Below are 24,313 nucleotides of genomic sequence, written 5' to 3'. Positions count from 1 at the left end.
AATGAGATAATATGATAAAATTTATGGGATTCAAAACCAAAGCAATCTTTGGGGGGGATTTCTTTCTAAAATAGTTGAGCTTAATGAGCATACTTTGTTTAAAAATATATGTTTAAAGGCAACTTTCAAAGAAATAAATGTTTGAAATACAACTAGCTATAAACTTTATTTTTACCAATACTTTCTTCTTTATTAGCTAAACTTGAATTCTTAGCTTAGTGTCAAAGTTTTTCATTTTTTTGTATTTAGATTTTGGTTTAGCTTTGGATCAGATGCCCTATGTTGCTTATCCCTCAGTATTTGAACACTTTTAACCTAATTAGAATCTGTTTATTAAGCTGAATACCTCTATATGCTGTTCCTATATACAGATGATACCACACCTGAGAGTTTGGTTTTACTACTCACAGTGGGGGAAAAAAAAAAAAAACAAGTAGATAAAGAAAAACTCTTGACAGACTGACAATAATGAGACAACATATCAAAATCTATGAGATGCAGCCAAAGCAGTTCTTAGGGGAAATTTTATGTTTCTAAACAGCAAATGAATAAAATAGAGAAAGACGAGATCAATGAATTAGGCATGCAACTAAAAAAGCTAGAAAAAGAATAAATTTAAACTCCCCAATTAAATACAAATTAGATGTTGGAGGGGATGCAGGAAAACTGGGACACTGATGCATTGTTGGTGGAGCTGTGAACGAATCCAGCCATTCTGGAGAGCAATCTGGAACTATGCCCAAAAAGTTATCAAACTGTGCATACCCTTTGATCCAGCAGTGTTACTACTGGGCTTATACCCCAAAGAGATATTAAAGAAGGGAAAGGGACCCACATGTGCCAAAATGTTTGTGGCAGTTCTCTTTGTACTGGCTAAAAGCTGGAAAATGAATGGATGCCCACCATTTGGAAAATGGTTGGGTAAATTGTGGTATATGAATGTTATGAAATATTATTGTTCTGTAAGAAATGACCAGCAGAACCAACAGAGAGGCTTGGAGAGACTTACATGAACTGATGCTGAGTGAAATGAGCAGGACCAGGAGATCATTAAACACTTCAACAACAATACTGTATGAGGATGTATTCTGACAGAAATGGATTTCTTCAACAAAGAGAAGATCTAATTCAGTTTCAACTGATCAATACTTACAGAAGCAGCTACACCCAAAGAAAGGACACTGGGAAATGAATGTAAACTGTTTGCATTTTTGTTTTTCTTCCCGTGTTATTTTTACCTTCTGAAATCAACTTTTCCTGTGCAACAAGAGAACTTTTTGGTTCTACACACATATATTGTATCTAGGATATACTATGACATATTTAATATGTATAAGACTGCTAGCCATCTGGGGGAGAGGGTGGAGGGAGGGGGGCAGAAAGTCAGAACAGAAGTGAGTGCAAGGGATAATGTTATAAAAAAAATTACCCAGGCATGGGTTCTGTCAATAAAAAGTTATAATTATTTAAAAAATAAAATAAAATAAATATAGAATTGAAAAATAAATAAATACAAATTAGAAATTCTGAAACTCAAAGGAGAGATTTACAAAATAGAAACTAAGAAAACTATTGAACTAATAAATGAAACAAGTTGGTTTTTATGAAAAAACCAACAAAATAGATAGGCCTTTGGTTAATTTGATCAGAAAAAGGAAAGAAAAAACCAAATCATCAGCATGAAAAATGAAAAGGAAGAACTTACCACCAATGAAAAAGAAATTAAAGCAATTAATTATTGGTATTATTGGAAGTATTTTGTCCAAGTATATGGCAGCAAGTCTGACAATTTAACTGAAATGGATGAATATTTACAAAAATATAAATTGCCCAATTTAATGGAAGAAGAAACAAATTACTTAAATAATCGCATTTTAGAAAAAGAAATTGAACTAGTCATTAATGAACACCCTAAGAAACAATCTCCAGGACCTGATAGATTCACAAGTGAATTCTATCAAACATTTAAAGAACAATTAATTCCAATACTATGTAAACTCTTGGGGAAAATAGATAAAGAAGCATACTAACAAATTCCTTTTATGACACAAACATGGCACTGATACATAAACCAGGAGGAGCCAAAACAGAGAAAGAAAATTACAGTCCAAAATAATATCTCTTGATATAGTGTGTTAGAAAAATCTGAAGGTTTGTCTTTCAAAACATTTAATAATTTGTTGTGCCCAAAATTAAATGAGAGAGAGAAAAGCAGCCTGGGTTAACCTTGGGAAATTGCAAGCCTCTCTTAATAGACTTCAAATTCTCTTATAAACTGGACCCTCTGTCTTTTAAAAATGATACTGAAGAAGACCTGAGTTCAAATGCAGCCATAAACACTTAATATTTCCTAGCTGTATGATCCTGGACAAATTACTTAATTCCAATTACCTCACACACCAAAAAAATGCTACAGAAAAAATATTGTATTCTCTCAAAAATTGAAAATGATTACTACTCTCAGTACACTAGAGATAAACATGACGGATTCAGCAGACCTTAGTAAGAAATGGGACACTGCAAAGATGAATCATAGTAAAGATGCCATCAAAATATGATAGGAAAGAAATAAGGTGATTACATAGCAAGAGTAAAGTATAAATTTATTCTTTATTCTACTATTCTACTACATTATTCTAGTGCCTTTATTCTACTAGCATCTTTTTGGCATCATGAGAAATTGAGGAAGTTGCCTAGCACAGAATGATGGACCCACTGTAGCAGATTTCTACAGGAATCTGGATGAGTCACATAGGATAGATAGGCATTGAGAACTGGACTCTCCATCATTGAAGGGAACAATCATGCCAGTTACATCTTAAATCCATTTGAATATATTTTGAATAATGGATCTCTTTTAACTGCTTCCAGACTAATCAGAAATTCAGAATGCTCCTTTTGCCTCTGGTGTCCTCTTTCCACATATTAACTTCCTGATTGATTTTTTTGTTTTTCTTCCAATAATAAGTAGATAATTTTCCTCTTTATTTTGAGGGGAGGAAATAGGATGAACCAACCTCTACTCTCCTATTTTTTGCTCTTTTAACTAGAATTCAAAGAACTCCATTTTTAATTAATGCTATTTCTTATAGCAATGCCTAGGTCTCCCAAATTCACTCTGATTCAAAGTTCTTTCCATAGCCTTTTTGTAAAGAGTATGTATGTGTGTGTGTATATATATATATATATATTTTTTTTTACACAGAATACAGCTTATACTGGAATCTAAACTGTATTATGGTATTGGCTTTTGGGACCAAAGTTCCATAAACATGCTTAAAAAGGGTAAGAATATTTTATAGGCTGATAAAAGTTTACTGAGAGTTTAGATTTTTGGAAAATGCCTCCAGGCATTTTTTAGAAAAGTCTTGCCCCACCTAGCTATTATTAGCCTTTTGGTGGGGTTATTATTCTTTCCCTTCCATTCCAGTATATGGATGTACATATTTTTTATGGATTGTGTGTATTGTTTCCATTTTCATTTTTTAGTGCTTGTTAACAAAAAGCATGTCAGAGGTACCCTGTTAGTTTGAAAGAGTCACATGATTTCTAACTATTCCTTATTTCCTTATATTATTAGCTATTTGGATTGGGATGATTCAGTTCAAAGAAGTAACCAAATAGAGGGATGGAAGGAAGAAATTCATTTTGTGTCTGATTTCCTGCAAATCTCTTAACACAAATTAGAATCTACATTGGGGTTATTACCAAATGGAAATGTACAATTTCTGGTCTCTGAAAACCACCTTCAAAGTGCCATCTTTAAATTCCCCCAAAGAAAAGGGGATCTCAAGATTCATGCAAAGTAAAAATAAAATATTATGATGTAGAAATTAAGGGCAAAGGGCAAATAATGGAAAATCTTTTTTTATTTAACCTATTACAACCGGCCCATCAAAATGTTTTTATTTGATGGAATATACATAGAGTAGGGGGCAGGGAAGAAGTACACAGAAATGAACTAGGAATTATTAATTTCTCATGACAGGATGGGGGATGTGAACAATTGGTAAATCCTCACTGGATTGTAAACTCCTATTAGATTATAAGTTCCTCGAAGGCAGTTACCCCATCTTTTACAGCTTTGTATCCCGCACAATATCTTTTTTTTGTGTATATATATAAATTATATATTGGATGTTTAAATAATATATTTTATACATATAAAATGTAAATATATACATTAACATTGTCTTTTTTTTTTTTTTACAATTGGTTTTTTCATGTCATTTTTTTTTAAATAACTTTTTATTGACAGAACCCATGCCAGGGTTTTTTACAACATTATCCCTTGCACTCACTTCTATTCCAATTTTTCCCCTCCCTCCCTTCCTCCACTCCCTCCCCCAGATGGCAGGCAGTCCCATATATGTTAAATATGTCGCAGTATATCCTAGATAAAATATATGTGTGCAGAATCGAACAGTTCTCTTGTTGCACAGGGAGAATTGGATTCAGAAGGTAGAAATAACCTGGGAAGAAAAACAAAAATGCAGATAGTTCACATTCGTTTCCCAGTGTTCTTTCTTTGGGTGTAGCTGCTTCTATCCATCATTGATCAGATGGAACTGAGTTAGATCTCTTTATCAAAGAAATCCACTTCCATCAGAATACATCCTCATACAGTATCATTGTTGAGGTATATAATGATCTTCTGGTTCTGCTCATTTCACTTAGCATCAGTTCATGTAAATCTCTCTGTATTCATCCTGCTGGTCATTTCTTACAGAACAATAATATTCCATAACATTCATATACCACAATTTTACCCAATCATTCTCTAATTGATGGGCATCCATTCATTTTCCAGCTTCTAGCCACTACAAACAGGGCTGCCACAAACATTTTGGCACATACAGGTCCCTTTCTCTTCTTTAATATCTCTTTGGGGTGTAAGCCCAGTAGTAGCACCACTGGATCAAAGGGTATTCACAGTTTGATAACTTTGGGGCATAATTCCAGATTGCTCTCCAGAATGGTTGGATTCGTTCACAACTCCACCAACAATGCATGTATCCCAGTTTTCCCGCATCCCCTCCAACATTCATCATTATTTTTTCCTGTCATCTTAGCCAATCTGACAGGCCCACACAATACCTTGGTATTCACTGCTTTATAAATAGTAGACACTTCATGTAGCTGAAAATTTAAGAGCTATGCTTGAAGATAAGCTGCTTTCTTTTATATTCCCAGCTCCAAAAGGAGAAACTTAGTAACTGATAAACTTATTTTTAAGGTTATTCAAATAAAGTTAATAGAATCCTGGATTTCAGAGGAACATCACAGACCATTCTTGTAGCACAAATCAGTATCCTTGACAACATCCCTGACAAGTACTAATTCAGCCTTTCTCTGGTCATCTCTGGTAATGAGCTCACTGATCTCTGAGGCAGCCCATTCCACTTTTGGACACTGAATCATAAAGACATTCTTTATATTGAGCCAAAATGTGCCTTCCTCTAACTTCCCTTCCTTCACCTTGCCCTGTACCCAGTACAATGGAGTATACTTAGGATATACTAAAGAAATTTTGTAAACTTAATAATGCTGAGGAGAGAACATGAGACATATTACTTAGAGATGTCCCTCCAGGGAGACATTCCATTAATCAATACTTTTTATTTATATGGTTCCAAATGCACTTACTATAAAACCTGTATCTTCCCATCAATTCCCCAAGGCTATCATGAGGTACTTTGTCAGATGTTTTACTGGAATTCAATTGTATTATTTCTAGGGTTTTTCTACTATCACTTAAGTCACTTTTGTTTAAAAAAAAAAAAAGAAAGAAAGCAAGAAAGAAAAAAGTGTTCTGTTGTTCCTATGAAATTGGAAATCCCTTGAGGACACAGACCATGCCATATATATCTTTATATTTCCCTCATTGCCTAGCATATTGCATTCTATATAGTAGGCACTTTTTTTCCTCAAAAGAAAAAAAAAAAAAAAAAGAAGAACAGTTTTATTGAAAAACATGCTAGGCAAAATAGCCAAAAATGATAGATTAGGTAATCCTGTGTCAATACAAACAGAAGCTTGAAAACAAGCACAGGTGTGCTTAAAGGATGTTTGGAGAGTGTGATGCTCTGTTTTAGCATGATCTATATTTGCAAAGTAAAATGAATAGTTACAATTATTTGACTTTCAGAAAAATAGTTTATGAATTTATTATTCAGGTAATTGAATTTTGTTTTAAAGATATGTTTTTATCTCAATTAAATTATTGCCTTACTTCTCCATTTCATTCTGAGTATATTCATGTTCTTTCCTCAAAGTTTTCTAAAGTCACTTAATTTCAAATAAATAAGCAATTTGGCTATTCTTTGCAATGACAGGGTATTCATTCCACAAACATTTATTAAAATGTACTCACTTAGTAGGTGCTTACCACAGTGCTTGGTACCTAATAGGCATTTAACAAATGTCTGTTGTATTGATAAATATTTGTTTAATTAATGTTTAAGATCAAAAATCATATTTAGAATTGTAGAAATCAAAAGATTTGGCAACAGATTAGATTTTGGAAGGAGAGATGAGAGACTGGGGAGTTGAAGATGAGACCTAGATTGTAAGCCTGGTAACTGGTTGAATGGTAGTACTTTGATATAAAAGGGGAAATTTGGAAGAAGGGAGGGTTGTAGGAAAAGTTTGGACCATGTTGAGTTTAAAATGTCTGTGAGATATCAAGACCTAGGGCAATTGAAAACATGAGACTGATTCAGGAGAAAAGTAAGTTGGACAAAAAGATCCACGAGTCATCTGTAGAGTAAACCCATTGGAGCTGATGAGATCACCAAGTGAAGTAATAAAGAGGGAGAAGAGCAGAGAGCCCAGAATAGGTCCTTGATGGACACCAGGCTTAGCAAGTACAATTGGGATGAAGATCCAGCAAAAGAGATTACTTAGAAAGCACTTAGATAGCTAGAAAGAGAACCTGGCAGGGAGGATATCAAAGAGAAATGGATAATCATTATTGTCACAGGCTGCAGAGAAGTTGTAAAGGATGATTGAGAAAAGGTCATTGACAAATTTGGAGAGATCAGAGTCATTGAATGACAGGGTCAAGAGCCAGACTCCAAAGGATTAATAAGGGGAAAAGAGGAAAGGACGTGAAGAAACTGATAGGAGATGGCCTTCTCAAGGAGTGTAGCTATGAAAGAGAGGACGGATAGATAGAAGATGATAACTAGTGAGGATAGAATGAAGATTTCTTGAGGATGTGAGTGACATGGGAGTACTTGTAGGTAGCCAGGAAGCAGCCAGGACATGGGGAGAGACTGAAGATTAGTAAAATGGGCATGATGAATGGAGCATTCTGCTGGAGATGATCAAGCAAAATGGGATCAATTGTGTGTGTAGAGGGATGTTCTTTGGCAAGAAAGATCACCTCTTTGTATCAAAAAAAGGTGGAGGATTTCAGCACAGAGGGCATTTTGAATGCTGTGAGATGAGGAGGAAGGAAGAAGGAGCTCTTGGCAAATGGCCTCAATTTTTTCAGTGAAATATGAGGCAAGGATCTCATATGAGAGCATGGGGAAGGAGGAACCATAGGGGTTAGAAGGGTTGAAAAATTTTAGGAAAACTACTGTCATGATGGAATTTATTAATACTAAAATTTCATGCTTTCTTGGGCCATTATTTGTTTAGGATATTAACTTAAACATTTACTGACAATTATATCTTAAACAGACTCCAATGTGCTGAAGAATTTCTCTTCTGTTTCTCTTCATTTCTCTTGACTAAAAGCATATAGTCTTGTTTTTGTACTAAAATTTTATTCTGTTGTCCAGCTCTTGTTTCTGCTACAGTATGTGGTTTTGGAAGGTGTCTATGCATAAGCTCTATCTGGAATAGGAAAGTTGCTCTCAGATAAGAAGTGTAATTTAAGAATACCTAATAACAAAAATTTTTGTGTGCATGTGCATGTTAGAGAAAATAAGTACTAAAATCACAGTGTAGTGAGAATTATAAATAGCATTTATTTATGTACATAAACATATTTGTCTAGTCCTCCTCACCTATATATGGTTTACTTAATCGCTGTTCACTTTTTAAAAAAAAGAATCAAATTAACTCCCTGAGCAAATAAACTAGTACTTATCTTCATAATAAGTCTGTTGCTTTGCCTATACTTTGTCTTATCCCAAACTTCTCTCAGCTGTTGTTCATTTAATACTTAATCTTTATTGGATGGGTTTTTTTAAGCCTATTGATTGACATTCCTTATATATTTCTATAATGTTGTATATTCCTGTCTTATTCTCAGCAGAGAAATAGATTATATAGATTGGCAAGTATGGTAACACATTATACTGCTGTGGAGTAAGGTTTAGTTTTTGGTTTTTGGTAAATGTAATCATTCTTGGACATTCTGAAGTAGGATCTCAAAACTATATCTATCCCCTTCACATGACAATGATCTTTGCTAATTATGAATTGCCACTTTGTTTGGAAGGCCTAGCTGTTGATTTGGAAAATAATCGACCTGAAATTCCAAGCATTCCTTTCCTGGGAGGAATATTAGCTCTAATTTGGACTTCTGAAAATTGCAGCACCCTGAGATGATTCAGGCTGTACCTGTTCATCTAGTTTGAGCTCTGAAGTGATATTTTTGGAAACTCCAATTATAATACAGATTGGTCAAAGAATTTACAGTATGCTCTTGGATTACCTGAATATAATTGTGGGAAACTGTGGCAATCCGAGATTTGTGATGCTTTCAGTGATTGTGTTAATCATGAAAATCCATTTTGTATGGTTTGTGAGTATTACTTATCCACCAAACCATGAGATTACTATAAACTTTCTAAATGGACAATCAATAATGTTGCTGCCTTTTCTAAGTTCATCTGTGGGTTGCAAATCTTAATTTTGTTTCTGAATGAGTGACATTTGCCAGTACTGTTGACTCACATCAGTTAGATGGATCAAGCCCAGCCTATCACCAAGCCTATTCAACTAATAGGTGAAAAAGATATCCATTTATCATACCTACAGGGAAGCAAAAATCATCATTTTTTTTTGTCTACCAGTATCTAGGGTCTAGGTTCTCATAAATGACTTCTCATAAAAGCATTTTTCACAGTACCTACCATCACAAGTAACTGTCACTACTGTAGTTATAAAATGTTATCTTTAGTCATATTATGTAAATGTTTTACATAATTGCATATATATAACCTATATCTGATTGTTTATTATTTCATGAAAGAAAGAGCAGAGGAAAGAAGGGAGGTATAGAATATGGAACTCAAAACTTTAAATAAAAAAAGAATTTTTAAATTAAAAAAAGACATTATCTTTGCCATTTGTAGAGTAAAATCCTTGCTGAATGTTTAGTCTCTTAAAGATCAAAGAAAGATGAAAAGGACCTATACAAACAAAAATATTTAAAACAGCTTTTTTTGTAATAGTCTAAAATGGAAATTAAGGGAGTCTCTTCCTATTGGGTAATAGTTAAATAATGCATGGTAATGTACTGGAATATTGTTGTGCCATAAAAAAGTATGAAATGGGCAGTTTCAGAGATAATTGGGTCATAGAGGAGAGAACACTGGATCAGGTATCAGGAAGAACTACAACATTCAAGCTGGGTAACCCTGGGTGAGACATATCACTTCTAAGAGGGAGGTAATAACAGTACCTCCTTCATAGGGTCACTGTGAGGATCAAATGAGATCTTTATAAAGCACTTAGTATGTATCTGGCATCTAAGATGCTATATAAATGTTTATTCCCTTCCCCCTTCTCTAGTCTAGTGGAGAGCAGAAGGAGCAGAACTAGAACTGTTATAAAATGAGAACATTTTGCAGACAACTTTTGAAATACTAGAACTCTGTTCCATGCAATGATACAACAATAAGTTCTGAGAAACAAAAATGAACCATTCACCTCCTGCCAAAAAGGTGATTTAAAATGCAGAAAAAGACATACTTTTGGACAATGGCTAATGTGAGAATTTGTTTTGCTGGACTCTGCATATTTGTATGAGGGCTTTATTTGTCAATTTTTCAATCATAGATTTAAAGGGGACTTTATGGAAGAGAAAGACAAATATTTGTAAATATAGATTCAAATTTTAAAGTTAGTATCTTGAAACCTCAAAGATTTTTATAGCAGTATTTTTCTTGTATTGCTAATGTTTTGGTTGGTCTGTGATCTCTGTGGTATTAGATACACATTGGATAAGCTTAGGAAAGATAATTGATCTGAGATAATGTTAGTTTTTCCCCATTTCTATTTTTCATAATACCTTTTTTCATTTTCTTTTCAAAATATTTTATTTATATATTTTGTTTCTACATTTCTTACATTTTCCAGTGCTTCTCTTCTCAGAGAGCCATCCCTAATAAAGAATAAGTGAGAGAAAAAAAATAATTCTGTAAACTAACCAATCCATCAGAAAAAAAACTTGCCATTGTCTGCATTGTTCCATGCCCATGATCCTATCTCTACTAATATCTTTTTTGGGGGGCCAAGCTTTGTTTTGTATGATTCCAATAGTCAGTTTCTATTATTTTGTTATTTTTCTTTCCATTAAAATTGAACAACAATTATAAATAGGTTAGTTTGGAATCAATTTAATTCTTTTTTTTTTTTTTTTTAAATTAGAGCTTTTTATTTACAAGTTATATGCATGGGTCATTTTACAGCATTGACAATTGCCAAACCTTTTGTTCCAATTTTTCCCCTCCTTCCTCTCATTCCCTCCCTCCCCAATGGCAGGTTGACCAATACATGTTAAATATGTTAAAGTATAAATTAAATACAATATAAGTATACATAATCAATTTAATTCTATACCATTTATTTACAAAGTGATATAGTGATAAGAGTATTGGACTTGGAGAGATCTGAATTTGAAGACAAACTTCAGCAATTATTAGTTAAGGGACAAATTATTAGACCTAAATCTTCCATTTCCTCATCTGCAGAGTAGGGATAATAGATGTAGTATTTCACAGTATTGTAGTGAGGATCAAATTAGAAAATATATTAAATTCTATGTCAATGACAGCTATTAATATCTCATTTTTATTTTAATTTGGTATTGATCTTAATGTTTGCTATCACAAAAATTTGTGTTTTCTTTCCATGAATACATGGTTTGTGATTAACTCTGTCTTATCATTATCAGTTCCTCTTTTTGTAATGTAATTTGGTATTTACCACTTTTAGATTTTTCCAAATCTCTTCTTTAAAGAAAGTGTTCATAATTTATAGACACAAGGGTTATAAATATTTGCCCTACAAGCTCTTAGCCTCTTGTTTTTATCAATCTCATGCCATATTTTATAAGACATATTCTCTTTTTTTTATAATTATAACTTTTTATTGATAAAACCCATGCCTGGGTAATTTTTTACAACATTATCCCTTGTACTCACTTCTGTTCCAACTCATTTCATTTATTAGTTCAATAGTTTTCTTAGTTTCTATTTTGTAACTCCTTTGAGTTTCAGAATTTCTAATTTGTATTTATTTATTTTTTTAATATAATTATCCCTTGCACTCACTTCTGTTCTGACTTTTCCCCTCCCTCCGTCCACCCCCTCCCTTAGATAGCAAGCAGTCTTGTACATGTTAAATAGGTTACAGTGTATCCTAGACACAATATATGTGTGCAGAACCAAACAGTTCTCTTGTTGCACAGGGAGAATTGGAATCAGAAGGTAAAAATAATCCGGGAAGAAAAACAAAAATGCGAGCAGTTTATATTCATTTCCCAGTGTTCTTTCTTTGGGTGTAGCTGTTTCTGTCCATCTTTAATCAATTGAAACTGAGTTAGATCTTCTCTTTATCGAAGAGATCCACTTCCATCAGAATACATCCTCATACAGTATCGTTGTTGAGGTGTATATAATGATCTCCTGGTTCTGCTCATTTCACTTAGCATCAGTTCATAGAAGTCTCTCCAAGCCTCTCTCTATTCATCCTGCTGGTCATTTCTATAAGACATATTCTTGTGACATATCTTGCACACTCTTTTAAGTCATTCACGATTAAAGTTTATCGAATTTATTATGGGATGTTATATAGTATTCTTTGTAGAATTTCTCTATTACATAGAGAATCTCGCATAACAAAAGTCCATTGTATTCATAGTGTTTTTTTTTCTTTTTTCTCTCCCTCTTTTTTTTTTTTGTAAATGATCTTGAACACTGATATAAGATGATTATTAAATGTTCCTAAAGTCATAAAGTCTTTCTTACTGCTCTTGTATGCCTAAAAAAAAAATTCTTTTATTTGTCTCTCTTTAGGGAACTCGTGAATATCCTTTCATTTAGCTGCAAGTTTTGTCTCTTCCTTTAATTTGTAATGAAATTGTATGATTTGATTCCTCCAGTCCACTCATTGGTCACAGGACAAGGAATCTCATACATAGAGTAGCAGGAATGAGTTATTGTTTATTGATTGCGTAAAAATTGTTCCTCTTCTACAAAGTAGAGAAGCACTGTCACTGTGAAGCACAAATGAAACTCCTTGAGACTGAGCAAATTTTATATCAATTAAAAACTATGGAATTGATTCCAAAGTAGTTAGCATACTGGTGATGAACTTTTTGCATTCAACTAGTTTCATCTTCAAAAAGCAAATATAATCTGTCACTAGACCTGTATTCAGAGTCATTCCAGCATTCAGAATCTCCTAGAATTTAGATTCCACTAGTATAGATTTTCAGAACCACAACCATCATAAGTTTGGGTCTTAATGGAGTCAGTAGGTTATCATAAGTATACATGAAGCAGAGGTGCCTGGAACTGAAAGAGTACCTTATTCATTCCCATACTGCATGGTCCCTAGAACACCTAGGCGCTAGCCTTTATTGTTTAAAGTTCTAATTTTAAAAACCTCATTTTTTCAAACTTTCATTTCCTTTTTAGTTAATAATGTTAAAATCAGTCTTAGGTGCACTGCTTCAAGTTTCCAATTTGCCTGCCCTTTGCATCTATTTTATACTTTATATAATGAACAAGGAACTAAATAATAGCTAGTTCTTACTTTACATAAATTTTGCATTATCATATTTGACTTTAAATAACATTCTGAAAGAAGTCTTCATTCCAAAAGAAATCTACGTTGACTTTTCAGTACTCTGTTCGCTCACTCTTTGCTCCTACTCTTTTGCAACCTCTTATCCCGTCCCTCTTACCAAGAAATAAAAAAAGTTAAAAAACTCAAAACCAAAACTTTCCAAGTGAACACAGAAGAATTGATGCTGCAGCTTGGCTTGAAATCTCTAGTGCTGAGAGAATAGATCCTTGTCCTGCTCTGTGCCCCACTCCCTTTCCATCTGCCTGTGCTCAGGTACCACTTGTCTGTCCTATTGCACATGTAACCTGTCCTCTTCTGTATATGTCTGCAGTGGACTTTTATGCATCTGCTTTTATACAGAAATCACTTTACAGAGAGGTCTGTGGAATGGCCCACTTATGTAAAGTGAGAATTGTTGTATATGTACAGTTTGATGGTTTAATGTTGTTCAGGAATGTTAATTTTCCTATTCTTGTTTTGCATTATTTTCTCTCTAATATAGTTTGAGGTGTTCAATAAGTGAGATTTAGTGGTCTGAGGGCAGTATTCAAACAGGATCCATTTTATTGGCACGCTTACACATTTTGTGTATAACATTTCAGAACCAAGTAAACATTTGTGACCTATTTATTTGACTTTTGTATTTGCTTTGAATGCTAGAGTTAAAGGACCAGCCTATTATTTTACTTCAGTGCTCACAAATGAATCCAAAAAGTTTACAAACATTTTTCCCAGTCTCCCTCCCCTAAGAGGAGTAAACCATATGGGACAAACCTTCTATGCTGTTTATCTGAAATAAATCATTTGCTCAACAAGTGGCTGTTTGTAAGGCTAATTATTCCAAGTATACAGATGTGAAAATCTTCTCCCTCGGGTCTGTTGCTTTCCTGGGCTTTGTCACTTAGTGTAGAAGATACTTCTGGAAAGACAGAATTGTCACATTTCTAAAGAATCCTGCCATATAAATATTTCCCTGCTAATTGTATTTGGGTAGAAACCTAGCCTACAGCTGTTTAGCTTTATAAATAGTATACTCATAATAAATATTTGCTGAATTGAATCAAATTATAAGTATTTACCTACCCATTTGTCAAGTACTTAATCATTTGAACTTGGCCAGTGGGTGCATACATATAGGTCATTTATTTTACTCCCAAAAGTGAATTATTAAATATGCTATGCTACTTGAAAAACTTAAGCCTAGAATTCCATTGATTACTATTAATAAAATTTTCTGTTTATGGTAAATGTTTGCAAACAACATTGTCTTCCTTAATAAATGGAATATAAGAAGTGTAGTTATAACAAAAGCTTCAAGGAGATGGTAGATGTATACTAAGTCTCTAATGAAAACATTATGAAAGATTGAATAAAAAAGTATTAGAGTCATATATTCAGAGAATTTGTCTATGCTCCCACACCTCTTCCATGTTCCTATTAGTCTCTTGATTTCCCAAAATGTTCTTGGAGGCCTTGAGACAGTTGATAATTCAAATTTGCTTTTATATTCCATGCTTTAATATCAAAGTTATTTTTCTAAGGTATCATTTTTTCAGAGAGTGGAGATATGATGGGAGGGGACAGAGGCTAAAAGAGAAATCAAGGGTCTTGACAAAAGATTGACATTTTTGACTAAATTCCCCCCCCCTAAAATGAATTGATTATTTTAAAAAAAAAAAAAAAACCACCTTGACAGGAAATGTGTTACTTATCAAGATTGCTCTTGCCTTCCTTTAAGAAATTTAGTAACCTGTTAAACTTCTGTTCTCCATCTGGATTTGCCAAATTGAAAAATATATCCCTAATTCTACACCAGTTAGACAAAATGGCTTTTTGTTGTTGAATCATTTGAGTTGTGTCCCACTCTTTGTGACCCCATGTGGGATTTTCTTGGCAGAGATACCGGAGTGATTTGCCATTTTCTTCTTCATCTCACTTACAGATGAGAAATTGGGACAGAGTTAAGTGACTTGTCCAGAGTCACACCGCTAATATTCCTATAATTTTATCCCAGAGGTTAGTTTGAGTTACTCGTGTCATGGCTCTTCTCTGTAAAGTCATGGCTCTGTATTTATTCCCTAAACTTACAGATATGCAGTTTTTCGATGAAAAGAAATAGTTACCAGAGACTTGAATTATATTAGTTGATGATAGCTATGTAATCAAATATTGTAATTTAGCACCCATTAACCAGAATCACAAGAGCAGCTGAGACTTGATGGTTTCACTCAAGGCTCATTTTGAATTCCTTGTTCTAATGCTGCAAGTGTTGCCAATGTAGCTAACATGTCTTCCTAGTAGAAACTGACCCAGGTCACAAGTCTTTCCAGGAAATTTCAGACTAGGGATAATCTAATGCCAGATTAAGCCACCTTATATATATATTGAGCCTACATCTTCCAAGTTATTCTAGAAATTTTGGATTGAGGGACCTCAAAAAGCATCTGGTCCTTCAATTTGATTCCATCAAAAGGGTCAAAAGAAAGAAAAAAATAAATGATGGGTCTATTGTAGGGGAAAAGAATGATGAGAAATTTTGAACGTGAAAAAAAAATTATGTGGAAAAACAGAAAACAGTACCCAGGTTCCAGGAATCCAATCAAAAGTGAATGATGTTTCAGATGTTTTCCGAGACAGTGACACAGGAGCTCTTTAGTGGAGGTGCGATGACAACAGAAGGCAGAAGACCAGCTCTGGGAAATGTCTCTTTAAGCCTCCTCCAGCATCCTTCCAGGCCGAGGGCGGCTTTCCTGGGGCTCTCTGATCCCCATCCTCCTTCCTGGTTACCGCCTCCTGGCAGACACTAACCAACTTCTCACTCAAGGGGGCAGCCAGGAAACCCCCGACTTGCAGACCAACCCCCTTTCTGGTGGGCGCTTGTGGGGCGCATAAGGCACTTTGGCTGGATGCCTCTGTGTTGTGTTTTATCATGAGGGAAAAGCTCCATTAGCTTAAACCCTTTGTTCTGAAAAGAAGTGTTTAGAAAAACCAGAACTCGAGACTCACTCCTGCCATTTAACCCCTGACCAAGTACGCTAGTGAGGTGGGGTTTGGCTGTGGATTTGCCCCCCACCCTCACCCCACCCACCCCACCTCCCCCCCCCCAAAAAAAAAAAAAAAAAAAAAAAACAGATCCTAAAAGTTAGAGTGCTTTCTGTTCTTCCTACAAGTGGCAACCCGAATCTTAAGTTGAAAGTGAATCTTTGCCCTTGGCCCCACTCCAGCATTCCTCACTACGCGAATAGGGATTTGGAATGTCAGAAAATAGCAAGAGGGAGGGGAAAAGATGTGTGTGTGTTTATATGTAAAAGCAGCTCCGACTGGAAGGACTTAGGAAAACTTCACTTCCTCGGGGCTGCTTTTTTTTTTTGGGTAAAATCTTGGCTCCTTATTTGTACTTTTTTTGAGTTCTTCAAATTGCCCAGCCTGTCACAGCAGCCCGTGTACTTTTGGAGTCAGGCTGAGGGAAGGGTTCCCCGATTTCTCTTCCCTCTGGATAAAACGACAAAAGCTGTTCCCCAGACTTCTCTTCGGCAAGGACGGAGGCTGTTCCACAGAGCTTTCATCCAGGCTCATTGGGAGCCTGGGGTCAGGCTCTATTAAAGAGCAAACATCCCAAAGCCTCATTAAGACTAACCTTGTGTGGGAGATCAAGGAACCACCGTGGGCATAGGGAGATATCTCAGCATAAGATCCAGCCCCATAAAGGTACCTGTCATTCCTGGGCCCCTGTGGTCAGAGCTGAATTGGAAGCATTGATGGAGCACGGCTTACAGACTCTGCCTTGCCGGGGACTGGTTCAGAGCTCAAGACTATAATTACCAGGCGGTTTGCATCCTTTTTTTAGTTCTATCAGAAGGCTTTTTGCACCCACTCAGAAGGAGGGGTTTTGGAAGGGCAGCAGACAGGACCATTTTCCCAGCCTGGAGTGAAGATTGCAAAGGTGGAGTACCTCTCCAAATCCTGAGGAACTATGTCTTCCTTATATACCCGAAGCAAAGAGTTCACTCGGAGTAGGAAATCTCAATCTGACTCTCCCCCGGCATCACCCTCCCCAATTGCCAAGACACTCCGAGTAAGCAGTATTTTGATTTAATGTACATTCATGATTTGTGTCGGAGGTGGAGTATAGATTTGTGTGCCTGTTTGTGCTTGTTTTTGCTCCAGAAATTAGAATTTATAGGGCACGTGGGGTCAATAGGAAAAAAAACAAAAACTGGTTGACTTTGTAAATAAAGTCCTACTAGCTTCTTTGCAAGAAGTTTTGGTTCAAAATATTTAATAAATTCCTGAGGAAAAGCACATTTTAGCCATGTCAACATTCACGTGATGTCTTGTACTTTTTTGTGATTTGTTTGGCAGTAGGTTTGTTGATCCCTTGTCATTATATCATGAGAGATTTAAAAATGTCTTAGTTTTGTTGAATAATTGTGTATTATGTGGAAAATGATATGTGTTCCCAGGGAAGTCTCCAAATGGAAAGTAAGCTGAACTTTTTCTGATTATGAAATTACAATTTGCGGGGAGAGGATTGGTGGTGAGCTGTGGGACTCAAACTTTGCTCCCCAAACTACCAGGAACCAGACTTTAGAACATAATCTTTAAAAGTAGAAGAGTAGCCCCTTGGACAGACACAAAGCAACTGGGGAAAGTACAGTCTAAAGATTGGTAGTGTCTTAACATCCTGAAGAAATGCACATTATGTTTGAGTTTACATTTTCTTCTAGATTTTACTATTAAAATAAACCAGACCTCAGGATTTGCAACTAATTTAGGAGTTTCCACTGTAGTGCAAAAAGTATTATGTACCATAAGAAATGAAAAACTATGATGAACTTATTATAGGTAACAGTCCTTTCATAGAAGATTAACTTGACTTAATCAGAGCTAAAAAGGAGGGAAAGATCATTCTTTCTTTTGGAATCTATGGGGAGAAGCCAAATTGATCTGGAAAGTTTGAAGAAGAATGTTAATCTTATATCCAAGTCTTTTTTATTTTCTGTTTCATTTCCTATAACATTGTTGCCTGTATGGTAGAATTTGGTATAAGGCATTTTGGTCTCCCACCCCTTTCAGATGCTTAGTTTACTAAAATAGCAAAAGAACTTTTGTATAAGAGAGTCTCACCCATATTGCTGTGCTGGAGTGTATACAGGAAGTCCCAACAGTCTTAGTGCAGTTTTAAACTTTGAAAGCTTAAGGTGCCTCATAACCCTGAGCCCCTCCTCACCCCTCTCACCCTCTCTCTTGTGTAGGGACACAAGCCTGAATTAGAAAGATTGATGGAATCAAGCTTCCAGACTCTGCTTAGCTGTCGATTGGTTCTCTAAGCTTTTATAATTTAAAAGTACACAAAAATTTGGGGGGACACCATAATGAAGTTATAATATATCTGAAAGGGCATAAAATTTGCTATCTTTGAAACCTGGAGCATTAGCTTATTCTCTGTTTTCTGAAGAAGAAGAAAAATACTCATTGGATATATTTAGTGTAGCTACTTCTTGCTAGTCATAGAACTATTATTTTTTTTAATAGTGATCATTTATCAAATTTATCACAATATATTGATCACCCATCATATGCAGGGCTTCTCTTTTGTCTACCATCACTTTACTTATTGCAAGAAGCTGGTTAGGTAGGATGAAGTTAGGTAGAAGAAAATACAAATATTACATCATTTTTTAAGATGTCATAATAATTTATGAGTTTTATTTTTAAAAATTTAATATTATACCTGATCTTTACTTCCTAATAATTAACAGCTATAGAGAATCATAGCAATCACAGTTTATTGTAATTAGTTTTTGGTGGTCAATGGTTTTTCACTAGTAAAGAATATTTTGTAAAACTAGAGCTATTGAAAATAAATGCTCCTCCAGTACTATTTTTTTGAAGTATAAGTTAAATTCACTATAAGTATACCAACAGTTATTTTGCTTTTTCAAAAAGAATCAGACTGTGAAATAGTGTACAATTAGCCTGTGAAGGAAATCAAAAATGCAGACGGACAAAAATAGAGAGATTGGGAATCCTATGTAGTGGTTCATAGTCATCTCCCAGAGTTCTTTCACTGGGTGTAGCTGGTTCAGTTCATTATTGCTCTATTGGAACTGATTTGGTTCATCTCATTGTTGAAGAGGGCCACATCCATCAGAATTGGTCATCATATAGTATTGTTGTTGAAGTATATAATGATCTCCTGGTCCTGCTCATTTCACTCAGCATCAGTTCATGTAAGTCTCTCCAGACCTTTCTAAAATCATCCCACTGGTCATTTCTTACAGAACAATAATATTCCATAATATTCATATACCACAATTTGTTCAGCCATTCTCTAATTGATGGGCATCCACTCAGTTTCTAGCCACTACAAACAGGGCTGCCACAAACATTTTGGTACATACAGGTCCCTTTCCCTTCTTTAGTATCTCTTTGGGATATAAGCCCAGTAATAACACTGCTGGATCAAAGGGTATGCACAGTTTGATAACTTTTTGTCCTCCAGTACTATTTAGAACAGCAAGATTTCACTAGTCAGTTCACCTGTAGGCTTGGGTCATTTATCCCATATGGCTTTGGACTTGTAAGAATAAAGATGGTCTACAAAAGCAACCTTGTTTTTTATATTATTATTACTGTGTTTTTGCTACCTGCTGCTCCCATGGAGGTGTCATTAGCTTCCTAATGTAGAGAGAGTTACGGTGGTTAGTATGTTAGCAGTGTTGCACAAGCAACCACTGTAAGGACTCAACTTATTAGCACACTGACATGAACAGTGAATTTATTAGAGATAACAAAGTAAAACTATTAAATTAGTCATAAATGGGTAATAAAACATTCACATCATATGTAGGTCAAGATTAAATTCATTTTAAAAGTGAAGGTTAAGAGTAAAAGCTTCAGAATGGCAGTGGGAGTTCAAAGCCTAGACAAGTAGGGCTCCTAGAGACTAGGGCTGAGGGATAGAGAGAAGAGTTGGGTCCCCAGACTATCTGTCTGTTGTCAAGTCTATCATGGGGATCAACAAATCCAGGTGGAACTTTATAGGATTCATCTAAGATTCCCATTTGTATGATTCCCAGTCTACGGACTCCAGAGACTAACTTTAAAGACGATAGAGTTAACTAAATCTGAAAGTGAATTCTTCAGTTTTTTGTATCAAAGCCTAGATAAAGTATTATCCAAAGCCTCTAGTAAGTAATTTATAAGTTAGTCATTATAGAGAATGAGAGGCATATCTCCTGCACTAATGTGTGAAATAAAAAACATCTGATATTGATATTCTTGGCTGTTTTTTCTAATAATATAGTTAAACTTTCTTACGTTGTTTGATACTCAAAACTTCTTTCCTTATAAGGAAAATGTTTTGAGAGAGAATTGGAAAACAATATACATTCAGATAGGGAGCTGATATTTTGAATACATATTTCAATATGACCATAAATTAAACTACAAAAAATTTTATTTTGAACTTTAAAAAACAAAAATAAATCAAGATGTGGGCAACATCAAAACTAGCTCTGATGGTCCATGCTTTAGAGATAGAAGCTGGCTTTTCTTTCTTTGTAAAACTCCTTGCAGTAGCTAATATGATAAACAGTATTAGAGAAAGAGTGGGCCTTAGTGTTTTTGTTTGATATTCCAATATTGGTTTCTAATAATCATATATTTCTACCAATTTTTTTTGAGTAATTTCAAGATGGGTCTCAGCTGGTGATGGCAATTTCTTTGGTTTCTAAGTTAGGGTTGGGGAGAAAAGGGGTAAGAGCTGTTGTAAATGGCAGCCTAGAAAATCAATATTCCTTGCAAATTTCTGTATAAAACAATACTAATGAAAATTTTGAAAGCGTTGCCTGTGTTCTCAAGTTCATAGATAAATATGAAATTCATAAAATGTCAACATCCTTCTCACAATTTATGGAAAAACCTTGATGGGTCTTGAGGATCTTTGAAAATGACGTAAATGTATTTATAGCAGTGGAAATTAACTTGTATTTTAAAGCTGAGAGTAATGACTTTTTAAATTTTAGTCCAAATTGCTACCATCTTTGCCATTATCTAGAATGGAAAATGCCAGGATTGTAAGTAGCAGTGTTTTTTCATACTATTGTTGTGGGTCAGTTATTTCAGTCACGTGAGACTTTTTGTGACCCCATTTGGGGTTTTCTTGGCAAAAATACTGGAGGGGTTTGGCATTTTCTTCTCTAGCCCATTTTAGAAAGGAAGAAACTGAGGCACAGAGGATGAAGTGATTTGCCCAAGCTTACACAGCCAGTGTCTGAGGTCAGATTTCAACTCAAGAAAATGAGTCTTACTGATTCAGTTCTAGCATTCTATCCACTGTGCCACCTGTCTTCCTTCTTTTCATACTAACCATAAAATTTACAAAATGAGGAATCTTTTTTTTGGTAACATTAAAAGCAACTATATAAAAGTTTGATAAACATTTGGGTAATGATTCCATGAGAATGGAATCCATTTTGATGGACTCTAGCATCACTGGATGCTAAGATCACTCTGTTCTTAATATTAATGATTATTCTTTGAACATGCATTGTATCTCTCCTCTGGAAAGCATATCCTTTGAACCTCTAAATGTTTTATCTCAGGCATCACTAATCTGGGATCCATTTTTCCCTCTACTTTATAATTTATTATCTTATGTTGAAAAACATTTGTCTGATTAAAAAATGCTAATGAGGTTTGCAATGTGTAACTGTTTTCTCTCTAATTAAAACTACTACAGCATTATTTTAAACTCTAATCAAGAAAATTCACTATATAATAACTTCAAATCAAGGACAATTTCATAGGACAGTATGGTTTCTATGTATAAAGAAAAGGAAGATTTCTGTACTGGTATCCACAAAGTATTTAGGTTTGGGATTGCTAGCATTATTAACATCTGTCCATCAAATGACAAGTATTTATCCAAGCACCTAACGTGCTCTAAGCATTGTTCTAGACACCAAAGGTACCAAGACAAAAATGAAATGGCCTCTGCCTTCAAGGAGATTACATTCGATTATAGAAACAGCAGATACAACGTAAGTACCCAGGGCAGTGGATCGGAGACACTAATAGAAGTCAGGACAGGCCTCCTGTCAGCTGAGCTTGGAAGAAAGCTGGGGGGAGAGAGAACAAAGATTCAGACAGTTCCACGGAGACCGGGACTAGGCGGGGCCAAAAGGCAGCGGCTCCCTCCACAGAGTTGAGGTTGCTTTTTTCTTATGTGACAGCTCTAAGAAGCTCTGCCCCCACTCCCTTTAAATGAAGGATCGCCTGTAGATGGAGAGCTTGGGTCATATAAGAGCAGCCCACTCTAGGGGGCAAAGAATCCTGCAGCCCCTATGGCATAGATTCGTCCTATCTCATTTAGTTATGTCCCCGCCTTGGGGGAGAAAGAACTGCCTTCTGTATTTCTTTCTCGGTGATCCATTGTAATGGGGGGGGGGGGGGGGGAGTTGGTATTTCTTGTTTCTTTAGTTAGATGTTATGACTAATATCTGTGTTGTATGTGTTCCTTTGGTTCAGAGTTACAGAGCAGAGTCATTCGCTCCAGTTTTCAAAGGAGAAACCTAGGTTATACAATTGTATCTGTTCAAGTATATGTGTGTAGTCTAGTGGAAGGGAGCCCGGGTCAAAATATGGGCTCCTATATTCTAGCTGGGCATTACCTTAAGAAGATAAAATATGAATATGCTGTGAAAGCACTCTGAAAATAAACATGGTGGAATAGAATTGTGATAGAATAGAACAGCTGGTCAAAAGAGAATGTAAACCAAATATATAGAACATTTTGGGGCATAATCAGTATGGGATTTATTTTGCTCAAATACATATGTACATATACACACACTTTTCTGTATACATGCACAAATAAATACATAAATACATATGTGTATATATTTATATATGTTTGTAACAAAAAAAATTTTCCAGTGAGATGGGAACAGGGATATCCTGGTAAATATTTAGCAATCACTTAGGGGTAAGGGATAGGAGGTGGAATGTGTTTTTGACACATTATGTTTAATCTGCATTATTAAAATGCAGATTATCTCTTATCACTTTATTAAATCTAAACAATCAACAACAACAAAAATAAAGCAAGCCCTGATTTAAAGTGTTTGCCTATTTATAATAAGTAAATGCTTAACAAAAGTGGAAATGCTCACACTGAAAATTTAATAATATTCTCCTAAGAGCCTATTCTAGCTGACTGCAGCACACCCTTGGGTGGGGCTGAGAGGGAGAAAAATAAATGCTTCATAACTGAAAAAGTAACAAAAAATTAAAACTCATCAGAAAATTAAAGAGCCTCTTCTTTATCTCCTTTTCTTAATGCTAGTATATTTAATTGAATTGGCACCATTAAAAATAGATCTGCAGAACAGCTTCAAGACAAAGGGTTTATAATGACTAGAGTTGCCTTTCACCTCCTTGGTAGTGAGTTTGACCTATTCATTGTCTAGCACAGGTCGTGGCTATCCATAGCTAGGGAGCTGGCTCCATAGCCCAGCCTTGAAACCCAGCAATGTTCTTTCAGAGTTACACAATTCGGATACCAGTAAAGCTGCCAAATATAGACGCTAAGTATGTCAGGTTGACCACTGTGGCATGGAGCTTTCTAAAATTGTCATTGTTCGTCTTGAGAACTACTTTTTTGATGTAAAAATTGTCATATCTTTCATTGTACAAAGAAGTTTCCAAAACGCTTAATGATTTATGATTATATATATAATATATACATATAAATAATATATCTACATATATACACACTATATACATGTATTATGCATATTATAATTTATAATTAGCATAGTAGTATCCAGAAAGGAGTAGTCGGGTGGCACAGTGAATAAGTTACCAGCCCTGGTGTCAGGAAGCTTGATCTTCCCAAGATCAAATCCAGTCTCAAATATTTTCTAGCTGTGTGACTCTGAGCAAGTCACTTCATCCTGTTTGCCTCAGTTTCTTCATCTGTAAAATGAGCTGGAGAAGAAAATAAATGGCAAACCACTTTTGGCAAATGGCAAAACTCTTTTCTAAGAAAACCCCAAATGGGGTCACAAAGAGTCAGACACAATCAAAAATGATTGAACAATAATGACCAGGAAGAGCAAGTGTGTGGCTGCAGTCATGCATTCCAGGAGGTGATGTCTTTTATAAGCAATTTTTACACATGAGATTTATAAAAGATATGTCTAAAGAGACCTGTGAGAACCTGGACCAGTCTCTTATACTCCATTGCCATAACTGAACTAAAACTATTGAA

At 35.1% G+C, this 24,313-nt stretch overlaps 1 protein-coding gene across 9 annotated transcripts in view; it reads left to right on the top strand.

Annotated features, from left to right (window-relative positions):
- PPP1R12B (protein phosphatase 1 regulatory subunit 12B) overlaps window positions 1-24,313 on the top strand; it is a 243,147-nt gene that overhangs the window by 178,734 nt on the left and 40,100 nt on the right. Inside the window, exon 1 of one of the 9 annotated variants that reach the window (XM_051998637.1) lies at window positions 11,129-17,110. The exons of the other annotated variants lie outside the window; for them this stretch is intronic. Coding sequence (XP_051854597.1) covers window positions 17,009-17,110 — 102 coding nt within the window. The 5' untranslated portion in view covers window positions 11,129-17,008. Of the gene's footprint in view, window positions 1-11,128; window positions 17,111-24,313 lie in introns of those variants that run through there. 9 annotated transcript variants of the gene reach the window in all.

The sequence above is a fragment of the Antechinus flavipes genome, chromosome 4 (genome assembly GCF_016432865.1).
Source record: "Antechinus flavipes isolate AdamAnt ecotype Samford, QLD, Australia chromosome 4, AdamAnt_v2, whole genome shotgun sequence".
Lineage (NCBI taxonomy): Eukaryota > Metazoa > Chordata > Mammalia > Dasyuromorphia > Dasyuridae > Antechinus > Antechinus flavipes.
The sequence above is the reverse complement of the archived record's forward strand: the minus strand, read 5'-3'. Positions and strand labels throughout refer to the sequence as shown.